Raw genomic sequence first — 26,026 nt, forward strand, 5'->3', positions numbered from 1 at the left:
CTAAGATATATTCTGTGAAATGTACACATGTATGTTTCAACCTTTCCAAGCTGGTAAAGTAAGAACATATTGTAGAAAGTCAGCTAGCAACAAATATAGATGGTAACGTAAACATACTCTATAAATATACGCTGATTATTTGCTATACTTAATTCAACAGAACTCAGATAATTTCCACGTACAGAAATATTGTCGATAAGACAAGCAGATAAGCTACCTTGAAGGTAAAATATAACCTTGAACATTTGAGTGTATAGTTTGTTCACTTGTCTTAGAAGTTCTTTTACTTTGGGTAGAATGTTAATGATACAGTATTTTTTCTACTTAGAGCATATAGAGAACCATATCGTCAGTGGTCCCTAGAGTGGAATGTTCCAGTACATCACATACAAATTTACAATTGATACAATTATAGTATTTTAATTTGAGAACCTTAATCAGATTGGGACTATATCAAGTTTAAGCAGATCATAAAAAATTGTGGGTAATATTTTGTATCAGAATACTTAACTTGTGAGGAATATTAAGGACCATTCAGTTCAGTCCTTTCATTTTTTAGAGAAACTAAGACTCAGAAACATAAGTTTCTTTTTAAGGTCTTGTAACTATTTAATGAAAAAGCCAGAATTAAAAATGAGATTCTCAGATTCCGTCTTACTATAATCAGTTATGGAGTCTGAGATGGGAGAAGAATGCTCACGAGACAAAAAAACATTAACCTGTCAGTGTATCAGGCTGTATATATCTATTGACCTATTTGTAGGTGAACCAATAAGTTCTGTTGAAATTCATGATAACTAAGACCCTTCTAAGACATTAATTAATGTTGTCGGCTCTGATAAAGTAAATGAAACATTGCTCAAATAGGAATAGCTGTCTGGTCTTTTTCTTGCATTTTGAATTATCAACGCCACATAATTGATGTATAAGAAATACCGTGCTGATGGCTTTACTTTTGTTTACTGAACTCTCTGTTTGCAACACTAATGGCTGTCTTTGAAAGAATTTGGGTGTTACATATTCTTTCATTCCTCCTTATTCTTCATTTAGGCTGGTCATATAGGGTTTTCTTCGTTTTTGTTTTTAAGGTAAGCATGACTGTTTGCAGATAACGCGTGTATCCATTGTCACGTTTTATGTATATATTCAAAGCACTTAATTTTTCCAAATAGTCTGATGAAGTAAAGCCTTTTTTTTCTAGTTTTATAATTTCATTTTTAGTAAAGCGTGAGGAAAAAAAACCCAAAACACATCTTTTTCTAAAGTTTCTCAGAAAGTATCAAGGTATTCCTTTAGTCCTCTGTTCTTCCCTCCCTTGTCCAGCTCTCCTCAAAAAAAAATCCACAGAAGTGGAGCTGTAAGGCTGGCAAGGCTCATCAAATTTAAGAATTCCCAGGAGATCCTCACAGAAGGCACAAGGACTTCAGGAACCCATTCTCTTCTACAACCTGCCCTCATTGAATCTTTCCTGGTGTTCTTTTCTGTCTGTCTTTATCACTTATTCCCTTTCTGGGGCTGATTTGCCAGTTTTGTTATCTTAAAATTATAATGCCAAAGGGTTATAAATTTAATGTTCCGTGAGTAGTTTTAAGATTTTTATAAGTCTTTTATTACAAAAATTTGATCATGTGATTAGCTAGCCATGTGGTAGAATGGTCAAACCCTCCCTGCACTTTCTTTCCTCACGAAAGAAAAGCAGTACAATCCTAAAGCAAGAACAACCTATTGAGCACCTTCTCTGTTTCAGACTGTGTATATTACACCCTTTTTATTTTCGTAACAGCCCTCTTGTAGCAAATAATATTATTTGATTTTACATGTGTGGAAACAGAAGCTCTGTGAGGTCAAACAACTTAAACACTACTCCTAAAAGTACTCTCGTGCTCTTTTGTAATCAGTTCCTGCCCCTGTCCCCATTCTTGGAACCTGCTTTCTGTCACTGGATTAGATTTCTTTTTTCTAAAATTTCATATAATGGTGGGATCACTGCATAAATTCTATAAATGTCAACCACTATGCTGTACATCTGCAACTAATATAAAATATTGAATGTTTACTGTAACCAAAAAAAATAATTAAAAATTTTATATAAACGGAATCACACAGGATGCACTTTTGTGTGTGGTTTCTTCTGAGCGTTTTTTGGAGATTCATCCATTTTGTTAAATATATCAGCAGTTCTTTTTTTTTTTGCTCAGTAGTCTTCCCCTATATGCCACACCTTGTTCATGCATTCACATGTCGATGGACCCGTTTCCAGTTCAGGTCAATATTTCATTTGACAGTTTATGTTACACACTTCATATGGGTAGAGACCATTGTTTTTTTTTATAGTCCCAGTGCTGGAGATAGTAACTAACATACGTTCATCTTTGTAGTTGTGTTTTTTTGTAGCAATAGCAGAAGCAGTAGTAATAGGTGCTATTTGTTAAGCACTTAGTATGATATTCATATGACTTGGATGCTAGTATTTGCCTTTACAAATGGAGAAACAGACACAGAATTTAAACAACTTGCTTGTCTGATTCTGTAGCCCTTCTTTTTAACTCTCCTGCCTCAGTGGTTAATAATTGTGGAACACATGAGTGTGTTAATGAATAACCATTGCTTCATAGTTCTCTAGATACAGTGTTAATCACACAAAATTACATAACTATTGCATTTGACATTACATTTCGGTAGTCTTGTTTTTCATCATCCTTCCCTATTCCCACAATAAGTAAATGATACATGTTTATTAATTATATACAGACGGAGCAATATCTAGAACAACATCATTATGGCTGCCGGAAATGAGGTTACTCTCTGTAGCAGAGATGGTCTAGATGAACTCCTGACTGGATAGTGACAAGCAAGAAATAGATTTTTGTTATGTCCAAACGCTGAGATTTTTTGGCTTGTTTATTACAACAGCCAGTATTAGTTACCTGAATTTAATAGTACCAATAAGTTTGATACTTTATGTCTTTATGTAGTTGTGGTTTTGAAAAAAGTTACTACTTAAACTAATTTGTTAATCTATCAAAAGGTATTAAAATCTGTTTTAATGTTGATGTGTGGTTTAATTTGTTGTCTTAAAATAAAGAGCCATGTAATTTTTAGATGGCTTTAATATCTGTTGCTTTCAACAGAATTCAGTTTGTAAGTTGCCGTTTAAAAAGTTTAAACAGGTATTACTAAGTGAGATTATAGTTTAAAAATAAACAATTTTTAAGTCAGTACGTCATGAAAGCTATACTTGGAATGTCTTTGCTATACATCAAGCTAGTCGTGTCATTCTTCTGGGGCGTGAGGCCTTTTGCCTTATAGGTGAAGTTCAAACTTATTTTTGGCATGGTCTGGCCTGTGCCAGTCTTTCTTCACTCTGCGTCCTTTCTCCATGCTCCAGTCACATGAAACCTGTTTAGTTCCCAGGATACCCAATGTCCCCTTTTCTTTAAGTCGTATATACGGTACTGTATTATATCTCCCGCACCCCTGCTTTCTACTGCTTCCTTTATGTATCACCTTAAATATCTCTTTTTTCTGGATAGCCCTCCATGACCAAGCGAAGGTCAGGCACCCCTCCTCTGTGTTCGCATAGCACTGTGTATTTTATATTAAAGTACTTTGTATTACATACTAGCACTTTTCACTTGATGTGTATGTCCCACTGGATTGTGAACTTCTGGGGAACACGGACAATGGCTCCCCTGAGCACTCGACAACCTGCCTGGCACATAGTTGACTCATAGTAAATATTTGTGAAGCATGTAACTGTGTGAATAAGGCAATGAATGATGAATGAATGTGAATAATGCCCCAGCCTACAAACTTGATGGTCGCAACTCGTTTACTCAGTTAACTGTTTCTAGTAAAGTGACAAACATGCCTATAGCAGCATCCCCAAGCCTGCCCTTTGGACATGATAGTTTTACATTACAATCACTGTTATTTTTCATTTGGGTTATTAAAAAATAGCTCCTCGGTAAGAAAAGTGACTCCTATTTAGACCCCTATTTATGCATATTTGTGTCTAAGGGGTAAATTCATACCAAATTATCACTAAAAAATCAATAAAAATTTATATTAAGGATGATCACTGGAAGTTGTTAATAAGTATTGGGGTAGCTAATTAAAAAATACATTTCTTTAGAAACTGAATATGAAAAAAAAGCCCTAGAATTGCTGTTTAAAAAATGAATCCTTTATAGATGATGTAATACAGAATTGTACACCTGAAATCTATGTAATTTTACTAACAATTGTCACCCCAATAAATTAAAAAAAAAATGAATCCAAGTAACTTGGAACCCAGTTGGCAATATAATTACTATAAATTGTGTTTTCAGTTACTACACAGATAAAAATTTCTTTCTTTCAGCATGTTTATTGAGTGACTTATACGCTGTGCACTGATGTAGGTACTTGGGATACGTAATTGAACAATGTGAAATTCCCGAATGCTTTAGTAATAGGAAAAACTCAGAACATACATACACACGTTTATGCATGTATGTAAAATATCAATACGTTGTAGGACAAGCCTGTTTCTGAAACAGAAAGGTTTGAAATTGTCATACTTAAGTGAAATATTGAAGTTATTGTGAAAAAGACTAAATAATGGCAGGATTTAGGAGGAAAAAGGAAATTGTGCTTTGAATTTCTTTAAATATAATAAACAAATGTAATTGATGTTTAACAACAACATGCTTGGCCTGTGTGATAGACTGTGTTATTGTCCAACACCCTTTGTTTCCCCTCTCTTGGGAAGCGTGAGACTTCCCCGCCTTATTGACATCATGCCTGGCCGTACATTTGCTTTGGCTAATGAAATGTGGGTGGAAATGATTTATGTTACTCTTGAGCAGAAGAGTCAGAACTGAGTGTCCCGTATTTCCCTTTTTTCCTCTGCTCTAACAATCACCAGATCCAAGTAAATGCTTCTCCATTACACTAAGGTCCAGAATAAAGATGACGTAGTTGAGCCATAGCCACCCTTTGTTTGACAGGTAGCATGAGCAAGAAACAAAGTTTTGTTATTGAAAGCCACTGACATTTCATTACTGCAGCATAACTTAGCCGAGTGGTTCTGAAACTTGAGCGTGCTTTGGAATCATGTGGAGATTTTGTTAAAACATATACTGATTGTTGGGCCCTCCTCTTAGAGTTTCTGAATTCAGTAGGTCTGGGTGGGGCCAAGAGTTTGTATTTCTAACACGTGACCATCGGATGTTGATGCTGTGCAGGGAGCACGCTTTGAGAATCCCTGGCCCGGCCTTCCGTTTCCCAGCCTCGTTGTTAAAGAAGTCAACTTCATAAGTCGCTCCTTTGATGTCTGGGATACGGATACACAAAATACCGTAAGAAACCCTAAATTTGGTAGAGTAGATTAGGTAACTATGGAATTCCTACCATAAGTAGCCAGAGTCAAAATAAAAGCCCACCTAGAACATACAAAGAACAAAGAGAGTTTGAGAAAGTTACAGTCACATCTGTGGGACAAAGTGCCATTCCTGATAGACCGGCTAGGAATTCTGTCAGAAAAGGAGGGCAGTTGAAGAAGGCATTCAATGTGAAAGGACCAGGATGACCAAAATGGGAGAGGTGAAGAAGTGTGAAATGTGTCCGAAAGTAACTGCTGATACAGGTTGCTACTGAGAGACAGATGAGGGAGAAGTCATCTCATGAATTTCCTTCAGAAATCCAATTTCTTACCTGGTGTATAATATGAAACACAGTGAAGCTTCAATTCAGCACTGTTTTTTTGTATTCATGTCTGCAATTGAGGTGCTTTTGGAATTTAAGTAGCTAAAGGTGGCAAATTAGTACCAAGGATAGGCCTTATGATTGTTCAGGAATTTCTGGAGAGACTGATATGAAAAATAACTATTATGAAGAGGAGGCAAATAAGAGAGGCCAGCATGGATTTCTGATCAAAGTACACTTTCAGGCAAATGCTGTTTAAATAGGAGGACATGTGGAAGTGAGAAACTGGAAATTGGTTCCTTTAAAACTATCTATGCACTTAGGTCCCTTTAAAGTCTTTGCATAATATCATTTAAAAGAGCATTGTTCTCTCTCTCTTAATTCAGGTGATTTGTGGTTTCTCTTCTCCAACCCGAGATCCCCCTACTTCTTCTCTAGACTATTTCTTCTCTACACCAAGACCTCAGCAGTCACAGAGTTAGATGATTGGGACATAAAATGATTTTACTGTGGTGTGAGGATGTCTGGGACCAAACTCTTTTTTCTGGCAAATCACTTAACCTCCCTGGGCCTTGGTTTCTTAATTTGTAAAATATAATTCTCTCAGGTTACTTTAGTTCCAGTATTCCATTTTTCTAATACCGTCTATAGGTCAGCAAGATTCCAATGTGTTCACCTGCCCAGTTTCTATTATACATGCCACAAATTAAGTTCATCATCTTTGAGATGAATGAAGTAAGCTGAAGTATTTGAAATGAATGTTTGTCTTGTAGAGTTAGGATACTCTCTAGTCAGTCCTCAGTTAATCAGAATATCATGGTTTTCCAGAAGCTTCCGAAATGTTGTTTTTGCTCCATTACCTGGAGAAGAATATTTTATTTATTTTTGATTTGAACTTTGATGTTAAATAAACATCAATTTATGAAAAAAGTATAGCCTAATGTTAATAGTTTCAAATAGCTGTTCATTTTGTTCAACATAAAAGCCAATTGCCATATTATTTTAATGACATAGATACCAGCATGTATTTGAACATAAATTAATGTTGATTCAAAGATTCCATATTATTGAAAACATATGTTTTAATCTTTTTCACAACCATTATAGGAGGGGAAAAATGAAAATATTTGCTAGTCTTGAGGTCTTTAAAAATAGATTAGTTCAACATTGTGGTTGTCATTTGGTGTAAGGTAAATCGTTTTTGTCTATAGCAATGCCATGATCTTAAACACTTGGTAAGTTTTTTCTTGGATTTACATAAAACACTATGTTGATCTTAAATTTGTTTTTCGCCTGTAGTTAATTTTAATTTGTCAAGTCTAAGCACATGCCATTTCCTCAGGAACTGCAAACAAGCCTTCGGTTTAGGGCCAATGGAACTAAAATCTCCTTTTACAAGTATTTTAAAGTTTGACTAGTGTTGCTATTACCAGTTCATTTTGAGGGGAAAATTCATCCTAATTAACATTTCTCTTAGACACAGTCTGAAGGTGATTCTTGGTTCCTTAGCAATTGAAGACAGCTTGGAGCATGACCTTCTTTAGTTTGGATTTTAAAGCAAAAACAGTTCCAGCCTGTCCAAGTTTAAGGCGAAATCTGATTCTATTGGAGTTGTTACTGTAAGTTTGAATCCAAATGTTTCCAATTTATATTTAGGGCACACCAGAAAAAAAGTGCACAGTAACCATCTGGGGACTTCCAATCACACTTGATTACCCATAACTGCTGCCTGCTTCAGCAACTTTCCTCAGGTTCCTGAGAACAAACAGTGTTCCATTCTATATGAAATCAATGTACTGTAAAATATTTACCAGAATGAGAAGTAATATTTTTAATGCATTGGGGAATTCACTATTTAAGGGAATCCAGTTGAAAATTATTTTGAAGATATAATGTATTCATGAAGCTAACAAAATAATCTTCCCCAAATTTCTTAACTTGCTGCTGCTATTCCAACTTCAGATTTTTGTATGTGAGTTTTCTTAAAATAGGAACATAACATTAGTTATTTTGTGTTCCCACGTTACCATATGCAGGCTTAAACTGAACTTTCACTATTTTATTATTCAAACAATGGTAGACTTCAGAGGGAAAACCTGTTGTGTGTGTAATAAGCAATGTAATGTTTTTTCTTCACACACCACAAGTTCTGAGTAGTAAATTCAAATGATTGATTTCAGCTATTGGAGTATACATGTGTGATTAGGACACTGAAGATTTTTTTTGGAACAAAAAAAAATAAACGTCTGAAATTAATTCCATGTCAATCTTTTTTCGATATTTTACTATAAACAGGTGTCAATCAAAATCAAGTTTTAACTACTAAATTGTAACTGAGTGTTACGGTGAGCTTGTACACTTGAAAATGGGTTAGGAAAGTTAGGAAAAGTGGTTTATTCTTTTATATGGGTTTTTAAAAGCAAAATAAAAAAAATTTAACTTAAGAAGAAACTATAAAATTGCACAAGTTTTCTTTAAAATGAAGACCACTGTGAGTCACAAATTTGAGTCATTCTGGTTCTTTTTTAACTTTCAAATGAAACTTTTCAGTTGTATTCATTCCAAATTCATCTATGTTTTTAGTACCAATGATAGACAGGCAAGTCAAAATTTTGAAGATCTAGCTAGTGTGTGTAACTATAATTTATAATTAAGTTCATGTGTCATTCTTTTCATATCCCAATATGCTTGAACTTTAAGATATTTTCTGTTTTAAATAATTTTGCCCACATTATAAGAATATAACCTTTATTTTTGATACTGAGTTACTTAGATGATTGATATCAGTACAATAGAATATTTTAAGAATTATCAATGTGTATGACTTTTAAATCCAACTTGTCTTTATTTTTTTGCAAATCTTTTAGCATCTTTAATTGTGATTTTGAATCTGCTATATTTCCCAACTCATTTAAGGAGATAGACAATGTTAAATGCTGGGCTAAAGAAATTTGAAGCTGAATTAAAGTATAAAGAGAGTAAGCTCCTAGAAAGCACTATTGATACAGGAAATTATGTGCTAGAACTTTTGGTCAAGATTATTTCCATTTGTTTGACAAACATATAGATAGCTTTACAGATGCCTTCCATATATATTTTTTATGGTCAGATATGGTATAGAGTTTGTCTTTGCATTCCTCAAGTGATTGGCAGCACAGCCTCTTCTGTACTTTAGGTGCTCAACATATGATTATTGAGTGAAGAAAGATAGGTGATGTATATTTAACCAATATTTGAGTTTCCCTCTAACCAATAAAATGAGTTAAAAAAAGGACAAAAAATTTTGAAATTGATACTTAATGAATTTTTTAATGAAATTATCCATGTTCATTGGGATCATAGTTTCAGAAAATTCTAGTCTAAAACATTTATTTTAGTTTGTAATTTTATGCCTTCTAGACAACTTTTACAGTATTAATTAGCAGTATTAATTAGTAAAGTTGCCTAATTTGAGTTTTAAATTCTCTGTCATTGTGTTGGTGAAATAGAGATGAATACCTTTTACACTGTTTAATCTGTTCTTAAATGTTCAAGTATTGGTGTTTTTAATTAAACTACACAAATAGTATATAAATGTATACTTGTAAAATATTTGAAATGATACGTAAACATAGAGTAAACAGTTTTTCTTCCTTCATGCCTCTTAACCCATCCTACTTCATCCTAGCATGCTACCAACTATTTGAGTTATATCCTTTTGACCATATTCTATAACAGTATGATTTCACTCCTATGTGGAATATAAAACAAAAAAGTAACAAATGAACTAACAAAACAAAAACAAACTCATAGATAGAAACAACAGAATGGGGGTTACCAGAGAGGAAGGGGGGTGGGGAAGAGGGTGAATTGGTCAAAGAGGGTCAAATATATGGTAACAGAAGGAAACTAGACTCTTGGTGGTGAGCACACAATAGAGTATACAGATAGTGAATTATAATGTACTCATGAGATTTATATAATATTATTAAACAATGTTACCTCAATTAAAATTAAGAAAGAAAAAAAAATCAATTTGCCAAAAAAAGCATTATTTTGATGTGACAAATTCTGCTCCCCTATAGAACAGGCAATCACTTATCTAATTGAAAGTCTAATATTACTATATTTACTTTGGAGGAATTTAATCAAGATTAGCAACATTTTCAATATCTATAAATGTGTTTTTAAAGGAAAACATGCAATAAAATGTTTAATGTAGAAATGACATCAAAGAGCTCAACTTCCAAAAATGGTTTACTAGCGACATCTGCCGGTACAATTTTGTAGTAAAGATAAAAGTAGCTCATGGAAGTAATTTCATGGAAATTAAGCATGAGACAAAGAATCTTTGTGGGCAAAATTTTTGCTTTTACTATCGATACACTTCTAATTGAATTTTTTTGTTTTTGTCTTTCTGGGTTCCCCCCCCATTGGCATTTGACCAAGAATATTATTCTAATAGCAACGTTAAACTTCTTTATACACTTTTGTACATAGTCTTAAGTTCCAACTGGGACCTCTGTAATTAGTTGTGTATCATCTAAATTGTTTGGTAAAATTTCACAAATTCTTTTTCCACAAATTCTTGTCTTTTCTGGCTTTGCTTTAAATCATACATAGCATAGAACCTTGCAAATGTAGAGAGATTCAATAACTATGGATTGAGTCATACTAGTTAGTTATGTAGCAGAGTCCAGTAGCTACTGTAGTCCAGTAGCAGAGTCTAGGTAAACATGAGTTAAATGCATTATCTTTATGCACACTCAGAAATAAAAGTGAAACAATATTACTGATTTTATTAGGAGGAAAAATGATTTTTTTCCTTCTATAGAAGAGATTTTTCTGCACTTATAGAGGAATAAAATATTCTCAGTTCTAGGATATTTTCTCTATCAACACTTACTGCCTTGAAGATTGTATCTAATCCCATGGATTTAAGTACTACTTATATATGAAGCAGACTTCTTTTTTGAACCCAAACCTGTATAGCCAGCTACTTGCTTCCTTAACATTTCCATTTATAGCTAATATGCATCTCAAATTTAACATGTCCAAAACAGAACTTTGATTTTTCTCCTGAAACCTGAAGTCTCCCTCACTTCAGTAAATGGACATTTTATCTTTCCATTGGCTCACACCGACAATATTTCAATAATTTGTAAATTCTCTTTTTTTTGCTCGTATCCCACATTCAAACCATCGAGAAATTTCGCCAACTCTGCTTTTGAAATACATTCAGAATCTTACCAGTTCTCTCCACCTCTACCATTATGATCCAGTGAAGCCAAAGTCGTCTTCCCCGTGGAATTAGCCTCCGTGCTTCTAACCGTGCCCTCCTATAGTCTATTTTCCAATCAGCAGCCAAAGTGATTATCTTAAAATTTAAAACAGATCTTGTCACTCCTCTGCTGAGGACCTTCCAAAGTCCTTACTGTGCCTAAAGGACCCTATAATAATTGTAAACCATTCTCTCCTTCCATAGCTATCTATTACTGTGACCTCATTTCCTACCACCGTTTCCTTCCCCTGTGCTGCTCCAGCTGCAGTAATCTGCTTGCTGTTCTCCTTACGTGCCATGCAAACTCCTCACCCGGGCTGTGTGCTTGCTCTTCCTGCAAACTGAAATGCTCTTCCCTCAGTTCAGTAAGGTTTCTGATCAAATCACCGAATTTCCCCTCCCACAGAGGCCCTTCCTGAACACACTATGTAAGATGATAAGCCCTGGCTCCATCACAGTTTCTCCCCTTATTGTGCTTTGTTTTTTTGCCATAGCAAATATTATCACATGACATACTTACTTTTGTAACTGTGTCTCTCCCCAACCTAGAATGTCAGCTGTATGAAAGCAGGGATTCTATTGTTCACTGTTACATCCTTAGAACCTAAATCAGTGCTTACACATAGTAGGCACTCAGTCAATATTTGTTGAATAAATCAGTGAGCCTGAATACATGAATGGAGGCTGAGATTTAATTTACATTACAATATCGTGATCCATGGAATAGTGAGATACCTTCTAATGGGGTCTGCTTTGTATACATCTTTATGTTTATATCATACTTTTTACATTTAACATACATTGCGATAGTGTTTCATAGGTCGAGGCTCGGACAATGCTCTTGGTGTCAAAATGCAGGACAATATAACTATTTTAAAGATTCTTTTTATGGGAATAATTACTTTTTTGTTCTTTTGACATAGACATCTGACCCTCAATTACGTTAACAGACCTTATACACATGAATGGAAGGAAGAATAGCCCCTTTTGAATCTGTGCTAAGACTTTATCAATATGAAGTGCTTCCCACAGGGTTCTGCTGAAAGAACCAAACTTCCATCAGAATGAAATTGCAAATTCATTTGTATATGCCCTTTTATATTTGAAAGCTACTTTTTGATGTTTGATCTGCAATTAGATTTATTGTTTAAGGTCACAAATATGCAATCCTGACTAGACCAAGTTGTCAGAATCCTTTATCTATTCAGCATTGCACAAAGATAAATGGCTAGCTTTTAACAATAACATACTAAAGCCAAAATTTGCTCCCAGTTGTATATAATCTTTTAATCAATGTGCTGCTTTCTGTTTTCCAGTCAATCGACCCCTAGCCTACCCCCTCACCACCACACCTATCTAGAAATTACCCAATTATGGGTTTTAAGTTACCGAGAAACACTTTCTTCCGACGGAAAAGGATAAGTTTAAGAATTTTAATGCTATAATTTTCCCATGCACATTTTTAGCTTCACATGTGAGTTCTTTTGCCTTTACCCTCACTGTGTAGGGCAGATAATTATGTAGTATGTTAGCTAAATTCCGTGGTTACGTTTCTCATTGTTAACATGACCACAAAATAGATCATGTTGCTTAATTGAAATGAATTCCTGAGTTTTTAAAACATCTCTGTGCACATGGATTAAATTCTTGTCTGAGATTTTGTATGTCCTCCAAGAAAAATGTATGTATATATTTAAAATCTTTAAGATAGATTTCTTATGTTTTGTGCATTTTCCTCGTGACTTTTTATATAAAAGGTATTCAGAGAGCCCATTTAGACTTGAGGATGTACTTTTTATCCAAGAACATCCAGTGTCTAATATAAACATACATTAGAGCATCATTATATCACCAATCTTTATAGCTTCTCCAAGGGATTTTGATACTAGATACCCAGAGATTCTTTAGGACCTTGGTCATACCTATAAAGTGGACCGTTAAGACCACGATAGTAATGTCCCTGTTTTAAAATATTGTTAAAATAGTTTTTGCGGATCTGACAATCTTGTTTTCTTAATTGCCATGTAGTTTGAGTCTTCCCCAATTAAAAGGAACACCCTCTTCCGGGAGGAGGTATAAGAGAAAAGCATGACTTTTAAGTCAGCTGAACTTTTTTTCCCTTGAATTCTGACTACTGGTATTGATGTCGTGACCTCTGGGAAGTTGTCTGCACAACTGTGGACTAGAGAAACACTTATTTATAGAGTTGTGATACAATTAAATGAGACAACACATATAAAGGGCCCAAAACAATGTCCAGCAGTAGTAAGTACTCAATAAATATTATTTGGAATCTTTCTGTGCTCTCTCCTCACCCCCATCCTGTTCCCTATGCTAAGTTATCTGATTGGGCTTACTCAGAAGTTAAAACTGTTGAACTAAACTTGAAGCCCCTTTGTGCCTGCCAACTCAACATTGCTCTGCACTCACTGAATTAATAAGTAGGGAGAGGTCAGGACCTTGAATTGACCTTTACATAATAGCCAGCAGGTGTATGTGGCCTTTGTCTTCACAACAAATTGCTCCCCCACGGATTGGGTAGAATGGAGAATACTCCACTCTCGGCCTGCATTTCAAGTCCACATGGAGCCCGTAGAAGATTTACTTAAATCTTTCTTCAACCTGCATATCTGAGAGTTGAGCCTTAAATTACGTTAATATGACGTAGGAAAACATTATTATTTTAATAATTGTGTAAGATGGCTTGCTTCATTGTTTGTTGTTTGTTTGACCATTTGTACTACTCTGATTATTGTCTTAAAAGAGTTTAACCTTTAAAAAATTCATCACTTTTAGAAAAATTTTAATAACTATTTAATTTACTACTTTATATCGCAAAGCATGTTATTTAATCTTTGTAAATTATTATTGTTTTAGGTGCAAGGATGGTTTGAAAGGATTTACATTCTCTGCACTTAGGTAAGTAGCATATTTTATTTAACTTTATGTGAAGAGAATGTGTGAGTTAACTTTTTAAAAAAAGAAATGTCATTATACCTAATTATAATCAATATTTATTGACTCACTTTTTAAGCTGAAAGTAATTTTAGAGGCCACAAAAGTGATTTTGTGAATATTTCATTGAAAGAGTAATTTATTGGACTTTTTTCCCTAAAAAAAAAAAAAGAAAAAGAAAAGAAAAGAAAATCAGTCCATCAGCAACTATTTTGGGGGCCTATTGTGTGCCTTATACCATGGGTTATTAGCAAAGAATTGCCAGAACTCTTTCTTTAGGGAGCTTGGAAAGACAAAGCTATGCATGAACAATTACTGGAAAATTAAGTACTTAATGGTGTAGTACCAGATTATGGGCTTCCTTAGGGCAGGACTCATGTACTGCCAAACACGTTTTGGATGATAAGCTTCACTAGAGTAAGTAGAGTCTTCTTTTAATTTCATAGCCCATCTCTTACCACCGTAATTGCCGCATGATAGACACTGTAGAAATGATGGTTAAGCATTAGCGTTGTATTTTGTGTTATAGTTCACCAAGCACTTTCTCATAGATTAGAAAACTGAATTTTCACAGTTTCGTGAGATGGGTATTTTTATTCCCATGTGACACAGTGAAGAATCTTAGGCTTAGAATGTTTGACTATAACATCATACAGTGATTATATATACTTACTCCATACCCAGTGCTCTTCCAGTTTATGTCATAAATGTTGACTGTTTTCTTCTGTAAAGTACATATAGTAGATGCTTATTGAAGATTAGTAATTATTTACTGTAAATGTAGGAGGGAAGAGTTAGGGTGGGTTCAATATGAGGGGAAGCTTTTATATGATTGCCTCATAACATTTGAGGGATTAAATGAGTTAATTGCATGTAAAGTGTTTAGAACTATGCATGGCACATACTGCTCAACAAATATTGGCTATTCTTTTTAAAATTTAAAAAGTTTTTCAATTACAGTTGACACGCAATATTAGTTTCAGATATACAGCATAGTAATTAGACATTTAACTTATGAAGTAATCACCTCGATAAGTTTAGTGCTCATCTGACACTCTGTATAGATATTACAATATTATTGACTATATTCCCTATGCTGTACTTTACCTCCTGATGACTGTTTTTATACCTGGCAATTCGTACTTCTTAATTCCTTCAACTTTTTCACCCATCCCCCCAAACCCCACTCCCACCCGGCAACCATCAATTTGTTCTCTATATCTGTGAAGTGTTTTGTTTTGTTTGCTTGTTTGTTTTGTTTTTAAGATTCCACATATAAGTAAAATCATATGGTATTTGTCTTTCTCTTGATGACTTATTTCACTTAGCATAATACCCTCTAAGTCCATCCATGTTGTCACAAATGGCAAGATTCTATTATTTTTTAGGGCCAAGTAATATTCCGCTGTATATTTTATGTACTGCCTCTTCTTTATCCATTTATCTTAGATTGCTGCCATATCTTGGCTATTGTAAATAATGCAGTTAACATAGGGTGCACATATCTTTTCAAATTAGTGTTTTGGATTTCTTTGGGTGAGTACCCATAATTGGAATTGCTGGGTCATAAGGTAGTTCTATTTTTAATTTTTTGAGGAACCTCCGTACTGTTTTTCATAATGGCTGCACCAATTTTAATCCTACTGACAATGCACGAGGGTTCCCTTTTCTCCACATCCTCTCCAGCACTTGTTGTTTGTTGATTTATTGATGATAGCCATCCTGACAGGTATGAGGTGACATCTCATTGTGGTTTTATTTTTACATTTCCCTGATGAATAGTGATGTGGAGCATCTTTTCATATATGTATTGGCAATCTGTATGTCCTCTTTGGGGAAATGTCTATTCAGGTCCTCTGCCCATTTTTTTTAAATGGGATTGTTTGTGTTTTTGGTGTTAAGCTGTATGAGTTCCTTAAATATTTTAGGTATTAACCTCTTACCAGATGTATCATTGACGAATATCTTCCCCCACTCAGGACATTGTCTTTTCGTTTTGCTGATAGTTTTCTTCACTGTGCAAAAGCTCTACTTTGATGTGGTCCCATTTCTTTGTTTTTTCTTTTGTTTACCTTGCCTGAGGAGATACATTAGAAAAAATATTGCTAAGAGCAATGTAAGAGAGTTTACTTTACTGCCTATGCTTTCTTCTTGGAGTTTTATGGTTCCAGATCTTATATTTAAGTCATTAATCCATTTTGAGTTTATTCTTGTATATGATGTAAGAAAGTGATCCAGTTTCATTTTTTCACATGTATCTTTTCAGTTTTCCCAATACCATTTATTGAAGAGACTGTCTTTACCCCATTGTATATTCTCGCCTCCTTTGTATAGATTAATTGACCATAACAGGTGTGGGATTATTTCTGGGCTCTCTATTCTGTTCCATTGATCGGTGTGTCTGTTCTTTATGCTAGTACCATTCTGTTTTTATTACTATGTTCTTGTAGTATAGTTTGATATCAGGTAGCATGATACCTTCAACTTTATTCTTCTTTCTTAAGACTGTTTTGGCTATTTTGGGTCTTCTGTAACTGCATATAAATAGGGTTATTCGTTCTAGTTCTGTCAAAAATGCCATTGGCATTTTGCATTGAATCTCTAGATTGCTTTGGGTAGTATGGACATTTTATTGATGTTAAGCCTTCCTATCCATGAACATGGTATATACTTCCATTCATTTGTATCTGCTTCAGTTTTTTTCTTCAATGTCGTATAATTTTCTGCATACAGGTCTTTTACCTCTTTGGTTAAATTTATTCTTAGGTATTTTATTCTTTTCGATGCAATTGTAATGGGATTGTTTTCTTAATTTCTCTTTCTGATAAAGAGATTGGTCTCTTTATCATTATGAAATGTCCTCCTTTGTCTATTGTTACAACCCTTGTTTTAAGGTCTACTATTTCTGATTTAAGTATTGCTCCACCAGCTTTTTTTTTGTTTTGTTTCCATTTGCATGTAATATCTTTTTCCAGTCCTTTTCTTTCAGTCTGTGTGTGTCTTTCGATCTGATGTGGGTCTCTTGTGGCAACATATGTATGGGTCTTTTTTTTTTTTAATCCATTCAACCACCTTATATCCTTTGATGGAAGTATTTATTCTATTTTATTCTATTTACATTTAAAATAATTATTGATAGGTATGTAGTTATTGCCATTTTACTAATTTTCTTTTTTCGGATTATTTTTGTAGTTCTCTGTTCCTTTCTTATTCTTACACGCTCTTGTCTTGTAGTTGATGCTTTTCTTAGTGTCATGTTTGGATTCCTTTCTCTCTATTTCTTATTATTTCTTGAAGACTTCTTGTTTGTGGTTGCCATGTGCTTCTTAGAGACCAAGCTATGTTTATAGCAATCTAAGTTGATGGTGCTTAAGTTCAAGTACATTCTAAAATCACTACAATTTTTACTCATTTTCTCCATGTTTTTATTTTTTACTTCTTTGTGTGTCACTCTTTTTTACTTCTTTGTGTGTGTGTTTGTGTATATCCCTTAACTTATTGTTATCATTGATCTTTCTACTTTCACCTTTTAACCTTTGTACAAGCTTTATAGTTGGTTTATCCATTGCTTTTACTAATTTTTTGTTTTTGTAAGCGAGAATTTTTTTCTTTCCTATTTTCTTACTCATATTTTTGATGTTTTCTTTTCTATTTAAAGAAGTCCCTTTAATATTTCTTGTAATACTCATTTGGTGGTAATGAACTCCTTTAGCTTTTTCTTGCCTGGAAAGCCCTTGATCTGTCCTTTGATTCTAAATGGTAGCCTTGCTGGGTAGAGTAATCTTGGTTATAGGTCTTTGCTTTTTGTCACTTTGCATATTTTGTGCCAATCCCTTCTGGACTGCAAAATTTTTGTTGAGAAATTAGCAACAGTCTTATGGGAGCTCCCCTGTATGTAACTAACTGCTTTTCTTATGTTACTTTTAATATACTCTCTTTGTCTTTAATGTTTTGCATTTTATTTATGGTGTGTTTTGATGTGGGCCTTTTTGGGTTCATTTTATTTGGAACTCTGTGCTTTCTGGACTTATGTGTCTATTTCCTTTGCCAGGTTAGGGATGTTTTCTGTCATTATTTCTTTAAATAGGTTTTTTATTTCTTTCTCTCTGCTTCTTCTGGTACCCCTGTGATGTGAATGTTGGCATTCTTGATGTTGTCCCATAGGTCCCATAAAGTATCCTCATTTAAAAAAAAATTATTTTTCTTTTTGGTGTTCTGATTGGGTGTTTTCCACTACCCTGTCTTCCAGATTGTTAATTCTATCCTCTGCTTCATTTAATCTGCTGTTGAGTTCCTCTAATATATTCTTCATTTTAGGTATTGTATTCTTCATTTCTGACTGGTTCTTTTTTTTTTTTTTTTTTTTTTTTTTTGGTTTTCTATCTGTTTGTTGAGGTTATCACTGAGTTTATCTATTCTTTCCCTAAGGATGTTCATCAAGCATCCTTATAACCAGTGTTTTGAACTCTATATCTGGTAGATTGCTTGTCTCCATTTTGTTTAGCTACTTTTTTTTTGGAGTTTTGTCCTGTTCTTTCATTTGTGACATGTTTCTTTATCTCCTACTTTTGGCTGACTCCCTGTGTTTGTTTCAATGTATTAGGTAGATCTGCTATATCTCCCAGTCTTGGCAGAGTGGCTTTATATAGTAGTTGTTGTGTGAGGCCCAGTGGTACAGTCTTCTGTTCACCTGAGGTGGGTGCTCCAAGAGTGTCCCTTGTGTGGGTTGTGTGTGCCCTCCTTTTATAGCTGAGCCTTGATTGATATTGGCACATCAGTGGTCGGGATTGACCCTTAGGCTGACTGGCTCTGAGGGCTGGCCCTGACTACAGTGGACAAGCTGTTGTTCAGAAACTGACCCCACAGAACGGGAGTTGTTTTAATAGTACTCTGGTGCCAGATGAGTCCACCCTTTGGGTATGTCATTTGTAGAGCTGGTTAGGTGCTGCTATGTAGGGGTCTGAAGCCAGACACCAGTTAATGTTGGTTCTGGAGTCTCTTGGGAGGGTCTCTGGTGCAGGATAAGGTCAGCTGTCATTTATGCCTTACTGGGGGATGCTTAGTGAGGCTACAAAGTGATCTGTAATTGGTTGCTGCTTATAGTGAATTTGAATATACTTGGGAGATGCTATGCAATGAACCGAATCCAGTTGCTATTAATGCCTGGCTTTGGACCCTTTGTTGAGTACCACACTGTGAGCTGAAGCCAGCTACCTGCTGTGCTGGTTTTGTGGCCACTTAGTTGAAGCTATGTTCCAGGCCAAAACTGGCTGCCATTCCATGCATGGCGCCACCTGATTGGAGTTACAATGCAAGTTGGGACTGGTTGCCTCTTGTTTCAGGCTTGGGGCAGTTTAGTAAGAGAAAGAGGACACACCAAGGTCAGCCGATGCTTGTTAGGGATTTGTGGACCTTTGAGATATTTTAGGAAAGTTCATAGTGCAGCAATGGTAGGCTGCTTGTGTGGAAAAGCTGATTGAAGCATCTCGGCCAGGCGAGTGTGTTGGGTGGGGCAGGATCTCAGGGAATCACCAGGACAGAGCAAATGGTGTTAGCCAGGTTAATGAGAGCTTAGATTTGTCACCTGCCTGTGTTTGTGTGACATAGCTTAGTCATTAAGAACTCAGGCATTAGAGTCAGTTCTGGGTTCAAGTAATTTCTAATATTATTGGCTATGGATAAGATGCTTTTTCATGCTAACTCTTATGGAGATTATGTTGCCTACTTCATAGTGTTGCTCTGAGGATTTAACGATTTAATATTTGTAAAAGGCTCAGTACTGTGCTTGTCATGTAGTAAATTATCAGACCATGCTAATTATTACTATATACATTCAGTGTGTATTAACCAAATATTTACTATGTGCCAAACTCTGTGCTAAGCACCAGGATATAATAGCAAAGAAGATATACATAGTCTCACAGTTTAGTGGGATGTAAACTACTAAAATGGTGCTTCAGTACTGGAGGTTCATTGGGCTATGAGAACACAAAGGAAGGGTGGTTAACTCACTCCACCTTAGGGCAGGGCATTTTCTCTGAGGAAGTGACTTCTAATTTGAGATGGTCAGTCCTGGCCAAAATAGCAACAGTGTTATGAAATGTGTGAGAGATATTACTGTACCTGCTCTAGCATAGTTTTGTCTTGTTTATAAAGAGCAGTAGTACATATCTTAAACTCTCTGTGCACCCCCACAATTAAGAACCAAATTCTTTTAGGCTAACAGTTACCAAGGATGCACAGCTGCCACGTGGTGACAGACAATCTCATTGCACACCCCTTACAATTTGATGAGTTAGCTGTTTTACCAAGTTTGTCTAAATGGGATGGGTTGTACATTAAGTTTCTCTGTTTTATGAGTATTTAAATTGTCTTATTCTGTTTGTCATGGGTCCCCGGTGCCAGAATTTTAGTGTAGTATTATAGACCCCATGTTGTTCTGTACTTTATGATTAATTTTCTGAAAATTCAACAGGTAAAGTTCCCTGAGGGAAGCTTAGTCATTCTTTATAAGAGCAATGACTCTTATATTGAAGGTGCAAACAGTAAAAATGAAAACTCTGATAAAAGATACTGACTGAGTGATATCTAATGGTGATAACATTTTCTTTGTATTGTCTTTGGAAAAATTTAGTCCAGTTTTGGTACGATAGGTGTCTTCTCCTGGGGATTTCAAAATGAAATAAGTACATTGGAATAACATCAAATTTAAGATTTTCTCATGAAATAATGTGAAGCTTCATAGAATCTTGACCATTTTCTGATTCTCATTCTTTAGTTTCCTCTATATCCTCATTTGTGTATAGATGACCTTCTACTGCACTGCAGCTGTTTAAAGTGACATTAGATATAAATTTAGAGTAAAATTTGAGAAACTCCTTCAATTGTAATTGTTAGCAAGTTTTAGAGAAAAAAACGAATGAGTTTTTTGTCTTTAACTAGTAGATCCAAGTTAATAGTTCATCAGCTTCTTTATTTGAAGAAAACTTTAACATGTGTAATGCTTTATAAAAGTGGTGACCAAAGTTAAAAGGTGCTTTATAAAAGTGCTATACTGTATTTTACTTGGTTAATTTAATTAAAAAATACCTGCATTGTCAAATAAATGACTATTAACATTTTCTGAGTATTCAGATTTCAAAAGTCTATTTTTAAAAAAATGGTTAGATTTTATATAAGTTGTGAAAAATATTATTTCAAATGATAAAGTACTCTCCAGAGTTTGTTTATATATAAGCAAAATCGGCTTATTTTCTCATTGATTTTTTTTTTTTTTAAGGTGAAAAATGCCTCACACTGTGCTCTTTTCTTTAGGTTCATTGTAGGGAAGGAAGAAATTCCCACACATTCTTATTCACCAGAGACAACATATGCAAAAGTGGAACAAAAGACAGAGAAACAGGAGGAAAAACCAAGAAGAATGAATATAATTGCTCTAGTCAGAAGACTTGTGGATTCAATGTGAGTTCTTTATGTGATATTTATGTAAGTTCTCGATGTGATATTTTAGCATGCTTTGTCATTGGTTTATATGATATTTGTGTCATGCCAAGGTATTTTTGTTTTCTTTTCAGGTAATTTTTTTTATTTTTTAACCAAAAATTGTGCATAGTTTTATAAAAGGCACATGATGGCAAGTGAATGTTATATATTATGCCCAACAGGACTATAAACCATCATATGTCTTTATAACATATTTATATGAAATTGAAATACTTTTTATTTCAAATTATACAGAGTTACAGGAGGCTACAATGGGGAACTTCAGGAAACAGATTAATATGTGATAATTGAATGTGCCAAATGTGGAAAGGAGAATGAAAAGTTCTCAGAGAGATTCAAGAAGCTGCAGGAATAATAGAGAGCAAACCTTAATATTTTACAAAAGTGGGAAATTTTAGGGCTTTGTAAATAAGATGAGAAATCTTTGTGTATGTACAAATGAGTCTTTATTTGTATTTCAAGTGTAGGTATTTAAGAAAATAAATGTAATGCTTTAAATTAAATCAGCCAATAAAAATAATCTTAGTAGTGATATTTTAGAGAGTATGGCATGAGTAGGCAATATAAAAAGTTAGCGGATCAATTATGGGAAGTTGAAGCCCTTTAATACTCAGAAGACCTGTGTTTGACTCTTATTTTGCCCCTGCTGGCTTTGTGACTTTGGGTAAGGGATTTGACTACCTGCATCCCAAAGTCCTCATTGGTTTACTGAGGTTAATAATCTCTATTAAAGAGTGTAGTGTGCATTAAATGAAATAACACGAGTTGCCTCACATACATGAACGAAGAGTTGGCCCTCAAAATTTTTACTGAGTTTAAAGATTTTGGGCTTCATTTTGGCATACACCGCATATGGAAAGTAGGAGGAAAGAAAGGAGTAGTAGATGGCAGGAATAATTATGGTAGTGAACTTATTAAGCAAGTTCAGAACAGTTATGGGTTACCTTAGTAGGGAGAAAGGAGAGAGGCTCCCTCTTAGTGGAAATCATGCCAACAGAAGCATAGGGGAATGCGGAGAACGTGTGATGTGGATGAATGGTGCCTTGGGTGTCAGAACCGATTAGGTCGTGGCAGAACTTGTCAGAGTGTCTTCAGTGAGTCCACCGGTGTGAAAGCAGATGCAGGATAATACAGAAGCAAAACAGATGGGCAGTCCAGGACTTGGGACGCCATTTTAATGAAAGAGTAAAGAAAGATTAAATGACAGTATAGTTGGTATGAGAATTTAACTTCACTAGCAGAGAGAGTTTAACAATTTCTGTGTAGTTCTGGTAGCAATGGCTGAGAAATGTCTTTGAAGAGGACACTTAGAAGTATGAAGAGTGATGGTTTACGTAAGGCAGTTCTCTGATTCACCTCTTTTCAGGCTCCCAGCTTTAATCACTCAACAACTTCACGTGATCAGATATGTCATATCATTCTAATGATACAAGGGCTATGGTTGGTATGGACCACTGCTGTCACCCTTGAGTAGGAAAGGCTGCTTGTATACCAGCTGCACTGCAGAATTGGATTTCGGAAAAGGTCTTGTTAATCAATTTGCGAATGGGATTAGAGAGACTTGGAGCCAGAATATCACCCTACAAGTAATTGCTATAAACAGGAAAGAGTTAATGTGTTCCAACCGTGAAGACAATTAATTAACTGCAGTCTGAAAGAGTTATAAAGACTACTTATTTTGGAACATGAACTCTTCAAAGAGAAAGGGGAAGAGCTAAACCCATGTTAGGTATTTTACTTATTTTTTTATGCCTCGAGTGAATAAATGGTGCTGGAGTCAGCATACGTAATTAAAATAAGTGTGTCTTGAACAGTAGTCCTCTGAGCAGAAATGTTTATTATACACCAGAGGACTAAGTGGTTTACAGTTAAATCACAAATAACCTACTTCTGAATTCCTACATGATCTATATCTATATTTATTTTAAAAACTGAATTTCGAATTCTAATACTGTATCATGTTTCTTTTCCAGATGTTTTCTCTCAAATATAATTAAGTATAAATTCCTGTAACCTGAGCACATTCTCATTATGATTTTTGCTCAAGTACTGACTTCATGGATGATTTATGACCGTTATACTCTACAATAAGTGATTTAAACCTTCCAAAAGATTTGGCAGACTAAAGAGATAATATATACATATTTTTCATATTTAGTCACAAATGTTTACCAATATGGTTTTTCTGTTCCACACTCAAATATTTTGACTACAGTCACATATTTTATACAATGTGTCAAATGGTGATCAACAAAGAACAAAAAATCTGTTATCTTTTCTTCTGTATGTCCTAAGATACCAAAAGATGCACACATTTACAAATGAGTAGGTAATGTTTTCTCCTTTTTTGGTTAGAGAGGTTTAAGCAGATACACACACACACACACACACACACACACACACACACACATCCGCACACATGTACACACATTTTAATTATAACTAGGCTTTTGGTTTAATTTCAGATGTAAGCATGGACCAAGGCATAGATGTTGCAAACACTATGAGGATAACTGCATTTCTTATTGCATTAAAGTGAGTACATGAAAGTATCTTCTTTATTAACCAGGGGAATATGTAGAGAAATAACTTACTAATTAAAACATAATTGCAAGGTAAATGGAAACGTTAACAATAATTGCTATCATTCTTTGCGTTTGACTTGAAGAATAAGGAATTTGTGAGAAATAGGTAACAATTTAGCTTAATATTTACTTACCAGATTTTTAATTAGATGATTTTTAAAATCTTCTTTAAAAATTAGTGTAAAACTTACGAAGTAGAAAGTGAAACAACAATGAAAAAGTCATTAAAATTTGTACTTTGTAGTGTGTCCTCATTAGAATACATACTAGAACAGGGCCCCCGGACTGTGCTGTATACTAGTGGATCAGCAGTCACACACATACACTGTGCACAACCGGCTGCAGTGGCATTTGGGGTGGGACTTGTGAAGCTGGTAACTTTTTTAAGGCATGGAGCTAACTGGAGCGTGTCCACAGTTGCTCTCCATTAAGAGAGTTAGCTATGCCCACTGGCATAAATTCCTTACTGCCTAATATATTAGGGCCCTGGTGTGTCTCTCCCTACCCACCCCGTGCCTGCCATCCCCCATGCGCCATCACTACCAACTCTGGGAAGGAAGTATTTTCATTTCAGTTAGTCTGGCACAGATGGCACCACCTTCTACCAGTTCTTCGGTTTTGACTGATACTGTAACAATTCTGATGCTTTTAAAAGTTTATGTTCTTTCTTACTGCGTCTGATCCCCACTCAGTTTCTAAGCACAAAGTTGTACAGAACCCCAAAAGACAGCATCCTGACAGTCACTCTAGAAGGGAGGGATTGTATCATGAGTGTTTCTAAACGTGAGCACCTATGGCCTGGTGTTGATGGCACCAGTTGCCCAAGCCAGCACTTCATCCGTGAAGTCCCCAAAGATATGACCAGGGGTCAAAGCAGTAGAGTATTTTTTTTCAATTGTGCAGTGGTTTCTGATAACACTGCTTCCAAATCTGATTTCCTCCCCTACTTTTAAAGTGGTGCAACCCCCCCAAAAAAAACACACAAAAACAAATCACACATAAAAGCATCATCACTGGCAGCCTCAGAGTCTGCCAGTTCTCAGAGAGTTATTCCCTCCACTGGACGTAATTCTAGATCAAGAGGAGACTTCAGTAGGGAAACTAAGAGAAATATTCCAATTAAATCATAGGTATTTAAGAAATTTTAGGAAGAGGGGAGGTGGTACAAAAACAATAAGAGAAAGTTGGTGAAAACTACTAAGCAATGAAAAAAATCTAGTCATTCTTTCAAATGGGTACCAATACTGTAAACTTGGTAATTTATGTATAAAATGGAATATTATGTCCACAAATGTAAAATTTGGAGATCTGTGGGTGAGAAATTTATACCACAAATATAGTAAACTATTTATAATGCGCCTCATTATTCCATGGACTCAGTTACACCATATGTTAAATTACATCCCTGAGTAAATAATCGTATGAATTACATTCCCCTCCGCTCACTATACTCCATTCACACTAACTTTTTGTTGGTTCTTTGAACCTGCCGTTCTCATTTTTGGCTTTGTGTTTTCTGCCCAAGGCATCTGAAATGTTTTTCTTGTGCTAGCTTCTTCTCTTTTTTGTCTGTTTATGTCACATCAGTAGCCTTCCCTGACCGCTCAATCTAAGTCGCCCTGTTAATTTCTCTCTTAGTGCCCTAATTCCTTCATAATGCTTACTGTAACCTGTAATTATATTATGTTTATACATGTATTTATTTTTTCTGCTTCTAATGAGCATGAAAGCTCCATGAAGGCAAAAACGTTGTGTCATCATCACTACTTTATCCCCAGCATCTAGTGTAATGCTTCGCACATGAGAGGCCTCCAGTGAATCTTTCCTGAGTACACGAAAGGGTGAATGGATGGAGGAATGAATGGGCTTCTTGAAAACAGCATGAAAAGATTGAACACGAGTGTGATCCCTGAATGCTTCCATATTTCTCAGTATTATAAGATTATCAGTGGAAAGATAAAAGTGTGAACCTTTCTTGCATTAAACAAATACTTAACAGTTTCAGTTACGCAAATGTATCGTAATTCATACCAAT

General features: G+C 35.0%; 1 protein-coding gene across 2 annotated transcripts in view; it reads left to right on the top strand.

The window, feature by feature from the left end:
- Window positions 1-26,026, top strand: part of TMEM135 (transmembrane protein 135) — a 213,373-nt gene that overhangs the window by 172,528 nt on the left and 14,819 nt on the right. For both annotated transcript variants that reach the window (XM_033120387.1, XM_033120386.1), the window contains 3 exons: window positions 13,826-13,867; window positions 21,218-21,364; window positions 23,872-23,941. In XM_033120387.1, the coding sequence (XP_032976278.1) occupies window positions 13,826-13,867; window positions 21,218-21,364; window positions 23,872-23,941 (259 nt within the window). The remainder of the gene's footprint in view (window positions 1-13,825; window positions 13,868-21,217; window positions 21,365-23,871; window positions 23,942-26,026) is intronic.

The sequence above is a fragment of the Rhinolophus ferrumequinum genome, chromosome 11, assembly GCF_004115265.2.
Source record: "Rhinolophus ferrumequinum isolate MPI-CBG mRhiFer1 chromosome 11, mRhiFer1_v1.p, whole genome shotgun sequence".
Classification (NCBI taxonomy): domain Eukaryota; kingdom Metazoa; phylum Chordata; class Mammalia; order Chiroptera; family Rhinolophidae; genus Rhinolophus; species Rhinolophus ferrumequinum.